The sequence below is a fragment of the Acanthisitta chloris genome, unplaced genomic scaffold (genome assembly GCF_000695815.1).
Source record: "Acanthisitta chloris isolate BGI_N310 unplaced genomic scaffold, ASM69581v1 scaffold31424, whole genome shotgun sequence".
Classification (NCBI taxonomy): Eukaryota; Metazoa; Chordata; class Aves; order Passeriformes; family Acanthisittidae; genus Acanthisitta; species Acanthisitta chloris.
In genome coordinates, this window is record NW_008668317.1 from 46,700 (window position 1) to 56,336 (window position 9,637).

The following is a 9,637-nucleotide window of genomic DNA, read 5'->3' on the forward strand; positions in this document are numbered from 1 at the left end:
CTGCACAGCCCTGAATATTAATTAAAGTGACTGCTGAAAGGGCAAAACAGCTACTAACAAGATTATTTGGACTAGGTGGAATTTAACCAATTGATGGATTAGTTCCGACTCTGCCACCTGTTAGACAATTATCTGCAGAGTATCCAAATCAATGCTAGAAACACAAGCCAATGCTGGAGGAATCCACTGAAACCATGACTGCAACTAAAGGCAGATCACGAAGGAAAACAGTTTGCTTACACCTAGCTTTCTAATTTTAAAAATCTCCAAGTGTTGTTCAAACCAGTTATGTATCTTTCCCCCCTGAGTTTACAAAGAGAAGCTTCAAAGTGCAGGAAATATGGGACTTGGCGACTTTCCATCTGTAGAGTTTGCACAAGAATTGGGGATGTAGAAAGAGAAGGGGGTGAAATCCCAAAATTAATAGCAGTTTTTCCCTTGACCTTAATGGGGCCACACCTCATTCTCAGACTCTTGCTCTAGCCATTACCCGACAGAGCGTTCGCTGCAGCTGTTTTTTGTTTACACCAGAGATGAAAAAGGAATTCTTCCTCATTAAAAAAGTTAGAAAGCAACTCCGTTAGTGTCAGATCCCTGGGAACACGGATCCTCGTTCAAGTTAACGTTCAGGGTAAAACTGGATGCTTTCCAACTAACTCTTCTCCCAGGAGCAAAATGAGGCCAAAGGAAATGCTTTAATATCCATGTGTGGCTACACTTCCATCTATACATCATTTAGGTATTTGCTGTGTGGAATAACTTTTTTGTCTTAGCTACAGTTTGAAGGGAGAAGAATGTCCCAATACAGCAGCACTGTTATAATAAGGTAATCACTGGTTGCATAAAGTAAAATAAAAACCAGTGTCAAATGCTATCCAGTACAAATGCAGTTTGAGGCCTTGTGCAGCCTGATCTTGTGAAGAAGTGTCCCTGCCCATGGCAGGGAGGGTGGGAACTAGATGATCTGTAAGGTCCATTGCAACCCTTAAATTCTATGATTTTATGAATAGAGTAAGAAAAGGTAAGAAGCAAGGCAGAGTCAAATCTGGGAAATCTCAAACAGAAAAGATCACTCAACTGAGCAGTTGGCCCTGATTTGAATTCTGAGCAGCACTGCCCCATCCACACTTCAGCCTACTAAGAAATCAGTAACTCACCCTCACGGAGAGACAACCCACTCATCTACATTTGTCACAGCTTACAAGAGCACTGCCTTTTGCATTATGTGTGCACTGAAGCCTTACAGTCTTGTGTTCAGACCTGAAATGAGTCCCAAGAGAGGCAGGATCAAGGTATTTGTTGTACCTCCCCAAAAGAACAGACTGTAGGATTTTATGTGTTGGAGAGAACAGAGTCATTTTGTCTGATTATGGCTTGACAGAGCACTAAGTGGCTCTAAATTCAGGAGGTACTTGGATTAAAATATAACTCCTGGTGTGGCTTTTAGTTCAGTGGCTTATCAGGGTAACAAAGGAAATATATATATTTTAACTTTGCAACTGCTTAACTCTACTGTATTATCAAGGACACCTGGGCTTGTGAGCTTCACTGGGGATAAATATTACAGCAAGAAACAATGGCTAGTAGGAGTTTCTGATAAAAGAATTGAGAAACAGATGTATCTTACTAAAACACATTAAGAAACACACCCATAGTTTGGACATTGAACTAGAAATGCTCTCTCTACACTCAGGCTCAATGCTGCACATCAAGCAATGAGATCAGCTGTGTATGAGTTAGAAATCTCTTGTGGTTTAAGTGGGTTCATAGGTGTCTGAAGTGTTGCTGCAGTAGCACACAACTACTTCTGCAGTTAGGACACAATCCAGAAAGCTTACTTCAATATGTGCTTATTTTTAAGTGCATGTGGCATTACTCTGATCTGAAAATTTTCAATCTGGTGCTTGTATTCTTCCCCACCCAGGAACTGCTTCTGTGGCAAGCAACACTCACATGATGTTAGACAGAAAGAGATCACCCAAATGGCTAATGCCAAGGGCATGAAGGGCACAGGACAAGACTCTCCTTAATGAAAAAACCCCAAACCAAAGTGATGCATTTCTGGCAATATACTGTGACCTTCATAGACCTCCTCCTTTAGAGGAGCCCAAGACTAACCCTCGTTGGATTTTGAAGCTGCCACAGAAAACTGAGCAACATGACCATGAAAAAGGACATGTGCATAATAATGGGCAGACAACAGTCACTCATCTAGATGATTCATAATATTTTAGACTGATAAAGATATAATAAAGTTGTTCTAGTTATCTGGCTAATTGCTAAGCAACTTCTGAAGGGAGAACTGGAGCAGATGAGTTAACCCTATTTCTTGTCCATCATTTGCTTCTCACCACAGAGGTGCTTGGAGCAGGGATTCTGACGGTGAAAAAACAATCTGCATCAGCACTGCAACTTCCCTAAAAACAGACTATTATTTATTTTACCAGCTTGCTCTGCACAAAAGGGTTTGCCAAACTACAGCACTCCCTCTTTGCTTATGAGGCATAAAGGCCCAAAATAAAGAGAAAAAAAATAATCTATATTGTTACTTATTTCTTCATTTCCTGCAGTTTTCTTTTTGCCATGGCAGAAGCATAGTGACACATTTTATAATGCTCACAGTCTTACAGCATTCAGACACCATCTAATACATTCAGAAGTAGGTCATATACCACATGAAAAAGGAGGAAACCTCTTCACTTTTTTCCCCATAGATTAATTGCCTGAACAATAAGAGATGGGGAGAAAAAAAAAGAAAGAGAGACCAAAGAGATAGTTTCCTAGAGCACACATCTGTTACCATTTCACTAGCCTGTTCCTGGGAAAAAGCTTGATGAAACATATTAGCATTACATCATGCTTCAAAGTGGTAACATTCAAGCTCAGGAGAATTCAAGTACTAACCACTTATCATGTCTCTTTAATTATTATTTCCAGTTCAGTCAGCTGGACTGCAAACTAATTATCTTCAGATACCAGTTGCTGTTGAACACAGCAATATTCTAGACCCTATGTCATCATGCTCTGCATGCAGAGCTGAAGGAAGGTGAGGACATTCAGAGTGATGGTGTTTGTCTTCCCAAGTGGCTGTTGTACATGATGGAGCCTTGCTCTCCTGGAGGAACTGAACACCTAGGAAGCAGTGAATTAATTTCTTGTTTTCCTTTGCTTTTGAGTGCAGCTTTTGCTTTATTTATGAAACTGTCTTTATCTCAACCCCTGAGTTTTGTCATTTTTATCTTCCAATTCCATCCCCCATCCTGTCATGGGGAGTGAGTGAGTGGCTGAGTGGGGCTGAGTTGCCAGCAGGGGTTAAACTACAACACTGCTTTACAAAATATTGCTGCAAGGCAGGATGCATGTTAAATAAACCACTTATGCAAGATTATTTTGTTAAACTCAAGAGATTTTTACATTTCTAAGACTTTCAATTTACTTCTCTCACCGTGTTTCCCCCCCCTTTTGGCTTGCTTTGGCTGTATGTATTGTATTTTTCTCATCTCTGCGCAAGAGTGCTTTTCAGGGCTAGCCTCTATATTGTTGCCATGGCCTTCAAGATACTTCTGCCTTCCTTTGTTTTCTTACAAACTGCTCCACAAACAGCTAAGAGATCTTAAAGTGTCTCTTAAAACCTGACACGAGAATTCTGGTTAAGCTTGCCAAGATTCCTGTGTTAACAACCCCATTTTATTCAGGTAGGTACAGATTTTTCCATGCCCCCGCCCCTTACACACTCTATTTATTTAGTTCTTTTATGCAGATTCCTGTACCTTTCACAATGGATTGTGACTCACTTCAAACCCTCTTTCCTTTTCCTTCCCCCTCTCCACACCACGACTGACAATATTTACTCAGTTTCTTTAGAACCTCTAAAGAGCATGAATTCTAATGTTTGAAGTTGGATCATTTTTGATTAATTAAATATATATTATGGTGGTGCCAGCAGCATGACTATAATTAAAGCTGTATTGAGGTTTTCTATTTTAATCAAAAGCTCTGATTTTCAAGTGTTAGCTCACTCCTATATGTGCTTGCTCCCTCCCTCTCTTGCTGCACGTCCTTCCTCTCCCCCATCTGTGTTCGCTTCTGCACACATGCTCACCCACCCATTATCTCTCACACCTGCACTCCCAAGTGCCCATGTTCTGTAGCAAACCCTCCTCACCTGTCAGAAGGGCAGGAGGCAAAGGGCAGCCCTTTGAAAAGCAGCTGCACCAGCACTCCTCTGGTCCCCTCCCATTACAGCTGCAAGACAACCCCAGGAGGGTAAAGCTAGAAGATGACTCCACATTATGGAGAAAGGGGTGAATGTGAATACATGGCCAATCACCCCATGAAGGCAAGTTTCAGATACCTCAGCCCCTTGCAAAGACAATGTGACCACCACCAAACATGCAGTGTTACTCTCTACTCAAACCTATTCCTTCTCTCAACACTACACAACTTATCACAACTAACCACTGTGGCTTTTGCAACACACAAGCAAAAATCCGACAGAAATTTTGTTTTTGAAAAGTAACATTTTTATAGGGACAGAGAAAACAGGTGGCTAATGAAAGCAAGCAGAAAATCCCTGAACATCCTTAGCATAATCCAAACACAGCTCCTGTAAGCGCATCCTAGAAACCTCAGCTCTCAAAACACAGCTGTGACCTTGGACACGATCCATGCTCACACAGCCTCACTCGAGCATAAAGCTTTGCTGCTGTGGATGCAGTTGTAGGCCAGAGCCTGTCTCTCTAATGCCTCAGGTCACTCAAGGGACACCATCAGTGTGAAACCAGGCCAATGATAACAGGTTTTGAAAGTAATTTGAAATACTTCTGGTTCCACAAACACAAATGAGCAATGCCTTTGTTGACACATGCTCCTGCATTTTAGAAAACTTTCTAGAACTCTCTCTGAACAGCACAGTACAAAAGGAAGACAAGCAGGTACACAAAGGGAAGACTAATGCAGGCCTGAAGTTCACTGTTGTAGTGATTCCAGTTTGGACAGGAGAACTTGATGGAATGAAAAGCTTCAAGTGAACAGCTATGCTGACAGCACAACAACAGGGGCCTATGTTCTTGGCAGAGATAACAACAATGACAAAACCCAAGAAGTGCTTGTTTGAGAATAATCAGCATCTCTTTGCCACTGTACTTAACTGCTTATAATTGAGTTTGTTACTCAATTACAGAAAGTACTTTTAATATAATCTTTCAAAAAGAATATGGATCTGAATATTGCAGTTATAAATCTAAACAGAAGCAACATCCTGGCCCTGGAGTATCAGATTATATTCTTTTATTATCTGAAAACCAGCTTAGCTACACATTTATAAATTACTCTTTTCTAAGGAACATAAGACCCTTATGTACAATCTTCTGTTGTTAGTTAATGGACAGAAGTACCTAATTATTCTGTACTTCAGAAGATAAAGCAAAGCAACAGTAGATGCAAGATAGATACTGCAGTAATGCAGCCTAAATGCACATTCTTAGAGATCTGTTTTCTTAACTGCTGTAAAGTTCTCCACTTTTGTACACAGCATAGTCAGGGATAGTGAGCAAGTACAAGTAACATGTGGGTTGATCTCTTCACCCCTCACTTTGAGATTTTTAAATTTACTTACATTTTATCTCAAATCCTCCAGAATTTGTTTTGCTTAAAATGTTGTTACACAATTCTGTTCATACCCAAAACACTTCAAACACCCAGCAAACCTCACAAGATTAACAGAACACACTAGAGCCTGTTCACTGTTTTCTATAGAGGTTCAAAATGCACATATGCCCGTGCTTAAAATCACTGACTGAATGCAGTTGACTGTACAGGACTTATCAAATATACTTTTTAACCTGGTTTTTTGAGAGAGACAAAGCAAGACAAAAAGCAAAAGAACTCTCTACTCAGACAAAACCTGACTTCTGAAGGCTAAATACCTACTTGCTGGCAACCATGTTTTCAAAATCTTAAATCCACTTCATATCAGATGTCAGATGTTTCCCTTTACAATACCTGAGTACTGATAACTCACGTAATTTTGATATATAATGGCTTTCTTTAAACTTGAGCTCCCTGAAAAATAATTACTTAGGAAGTCCAACTTTTATTAAAGAAAATACTGTTCCACAGCTTGGGATAAAAAAGCTTGAAAGTATAACCCAAGTGCAGAGCTTTTAAAATCCAGAGTGCAAACAGAAAAAGCACATGAGGAAAAAAGCAGTCCAACCTACACCAAACTTACGATTTTATAGGGCTTCAGTGTATCAACAGAATGAGAGTTTGTTAGCATTTTTTAAGGCAAACATTGGCAGTCACAAGCCATCAGAGCAACCACCAGCCAACCCATAAAGCTACCCAGTAACTCATTTTCCTCTCTGAGTTTGTACCTCTTCTAGAACATGGAAACAAATTCTTTCAGCTTGAATGCTCCCTGCAATAGGTTAATGAAAAGGCATACGTTAAATAGCAGCCAAACTTGCACAAACCTCAACTAACACTGTATTTCTGCAACACTTTTATCATGAGTCCACATATTTTTCAGGAAAAACAGAGTGCTTCAAATTACATCACTAGAAAGCTAATCCTTTCCAGATCCAGCCATTACATATACCACACTGAAATGTTGTGGCTAACTAAGCCCATCACAAATTTAAAGCCTCACCTTAAAAGGGGAAAGAGGTAAGGATGATTCTGAAGTGCTGTATAAATGCTGTTGAAATACTAAACCCATTTTAGGGAATAGGTACATGGTAAGTAGTACATGGACACTCAAAGACTTCTTTTGTACAAGAGCTGGGAATGGAAATCAAGTCATCTAAGCTGGTAAGTTTTTGCCCAGTTGCAATGTCTTCATTTTACAAGATCCCTTTTTCCTGACTACTCACCTCTTGTGCAAATGACTCTGCTTTCTTCCGCAGGTTCTTTTCCAGTTCAAGGTTTACATGAAGCTCTTCATATTCCTCTACTGCCAGCACAGACACTGTTTATAAGAATAAAACTAGATCAGAAATAAAAGTGAAATGGATCAAAAGAAGAACTACTGTTTGATTTACCCAGATAAGCTGCTAATCCCTACTACCATGAATCCCCCATTGACAGTATAACCTAGTTTTACATTTCCACATACAGTCTGCTTTGCAATATTTGTCCTCTTTGCTCTACACCTCACTATATATATTCACAATTACTGATCTTCTGAACAGAATAACACTCCTATTCAAAATCTCCAGTCACAGGCATCAAGTAGCACAAGCCATATTTTGCCTCTTTTTGTGTAAGTGCCCAAAGCCTCAAGAAACCCTTGCTGAATCCATCAAAGACTACTACATTATTTTTGAGGCATCTGTATTTGTTTGCCTGGTCTGAGCGAGGCTTGATGTGCCCCTTTACAACAGAGATTTAAAGGAGCCTCATGAAGAAAGGAGTGCAATTTTGTGTTGCCTGTATTTGAACTGTGCTCACAAAAGTAAGGCTCATGTGGGTGACTAAAGTTAAGCATGGATCATGCTTCCCAAACCAGTCCCAACAGGCTGCAGTCCAGCACAGCAAGGATCATTTGGAAGTACACAAGTATCACATGAAGATGTCTCAGTGACCACATGCAATATCTTGATAGGCTTTAACTCTTATTGGCTGAAGACTAGTTTGCAGGGTGATGTCACTGGATTTCTAACACTGTTGCTCACAAATTCCTTGCTTTTTTTGGAAATGAGCTTAATGTTTTTAAGGGTATGTGCAGTAAGTGGTAATTTAGACAGTGGGATGCACATCCCAGCCCACCTGACTCTCAAAATAAGCTTCACTTAAAAAAACCCCAAACAACTAAACAAACAAAAAAACTCCAATAACACACACACAAAATACCCAATAAACAACCAACATACTTAGACTTCAGATAAATTCACCAACTCTCACTGCAATGCATTGAGTACAAAGCTCCAACCCGTATCCACACAGACAGGATACAGTAGGTATTGAACAGTATTTTGATAGCTCATTTCATGCATACAAAAGAAATCTTGCTTTATGTTGCCACTGCATTAGGACCTAGGCTGGTATAACTCTTCCTTCCAGAAGACAGGTAAGTGTGAAACTAGGGGCTGTTCTTTTGATCATGCTTAGAAAAAAGAAAACATTTCAGAAACTTTTCATCTGCCACACTGTCCCATCAAAAGCTTCAAGCTGATCTGTTTAATCAGTGTATCTGTGGTTTGGTGTTAGAAGAGACTTCGAGTACTGCCCGTCATAGGCTTAAGCAATGTAGACACACGGAAGAGGTAAGAGACAGACACTTGGTGGAAGCCTACAAGATATGCCTTCCTAAATCTTGGCCATACCTCTTGTCTTACACTTCAAGGAAAATGTGAAACAGTCAATGAGACTTTTAACCATAGTCAAACTAAATCAGGCTAAATAAGCAACAAGAGAAAAAGGCACAGGAACCCAAGGCATTAAAACCTTTCCCCTGCCCTCTAAACTTCTTTGGGGTCAACTATTCTTCATGCAGAAGCACTCACCTACACTAAGCCAAAGCTTTCCTTTTCTGAGCTGTATCTCTTTTTAGACTTTCCCTGCCCTGGTTTTACTTCTCCTCTCTTTCCAGGAAAGGAAATTTCCTGATTTGCATTCATGACATGGAAATCCTATTTATCACATTCTAGCACTCCTGCCTTTTTTTCATCATCCTCTGAACATAAGACAAGTTGCTCCCAAGTCTTTATTCAAAATTATTAGCTGTGTTCCAACTAAGAGAAAAACTGATGTAATAATTAGAAGAACAGGAGATTAAGGTTCAAACTCCATCTCTGTGTAAGACTGCCCTCCTGCCCTGGTTTGCTACTTGTGGCACAGAGCAAGTTTTCCTGTTCTCACACACCATCTGCTATTTACATTGTTACATTTTGCTGGAGTACAGATAGTCTAGAATATGTGTTTATGCAGTGCCTGCAGCAATAAGGTCGAGTGTCAGATCTGGACCACAGTCACTGTTCTGTAACCTTCTCTTTGCACTACGACATAAAAGCTCTGGAACTTCTGCAAAGGATGTAGCAAAGAGTTGGAGAACTTGCTGAAACCACATACCTCTATTACATTTTTCCCAGAGTTTTTGTTGTTTATTAACTTCATCTGTCAAAACAGCCTTTTCTTCTTTCAACTTATTCACCTAGAAAAGCATAAAGAACACACAAAAAATAAGAGCACTTTAGTTGGTGGCATAAGGCATACAGCACACACATAATCCAAGCAGAGTTTTGTTTTCTGTAGTTCTGTTTCTTAGATTTGGCTTGATGTCAGGGTTTCCAGTGGGATGGAAAGCATTTTTACTCCACCTTACAGATGTCATAACAGCTGTCATAAAAGGGTTATGAACTAATCCTCCCATGGCACGTACCAGCCACAGCTGCAAATATAACATCTTTGGAACCTTTCAGGATCAGGCACCACAGCATCTGGTTGAAAAGTTACCAGCTTGCCCTTGACTTTTTGCATTTTAATATAGTCAGACTGCTGTTTTGTTTTTTTTTCCTGGGCTCTGTTTATTGTCCAAGAGCTGTCAGCTGTGTCTTTCTGAATGCAAGTATTACATAGACAGGAAGAGCCACAAAGTCCTGATTTGCATCAGTACATGGCTTATCCAGTTTTCAAG

General features: G+C 40.0%; 1 protein-coding gene across 1 annotated transcript in view; it reads right to left on the reverse strand.

The window, feature by feature from the left end:
- KIAA1598 (KIAA1598 ortholog) overlaps positions 1-9,637 on the reverse strand; it is a 51,322-nt gene that overhangs the window by 25,067 nt on the left and 16,618 nt on the right. Inside the window, exons 6-7 of the mRNA XM_009072842.1 lie at positions 9,073-9,154; positions 6,876-6,970 (exon numbers count right to left, since the gene is read on the reverse strand). Coding sequence (XP_009071090.1) covers positions 6,876-6,970; positions 9,073-9,154 — 177 coding nt within the window. The remainder of the gene's footprint in view (positions 1-6,875; positions 6,971-9,072; positions 9,155-9,637) is intronic.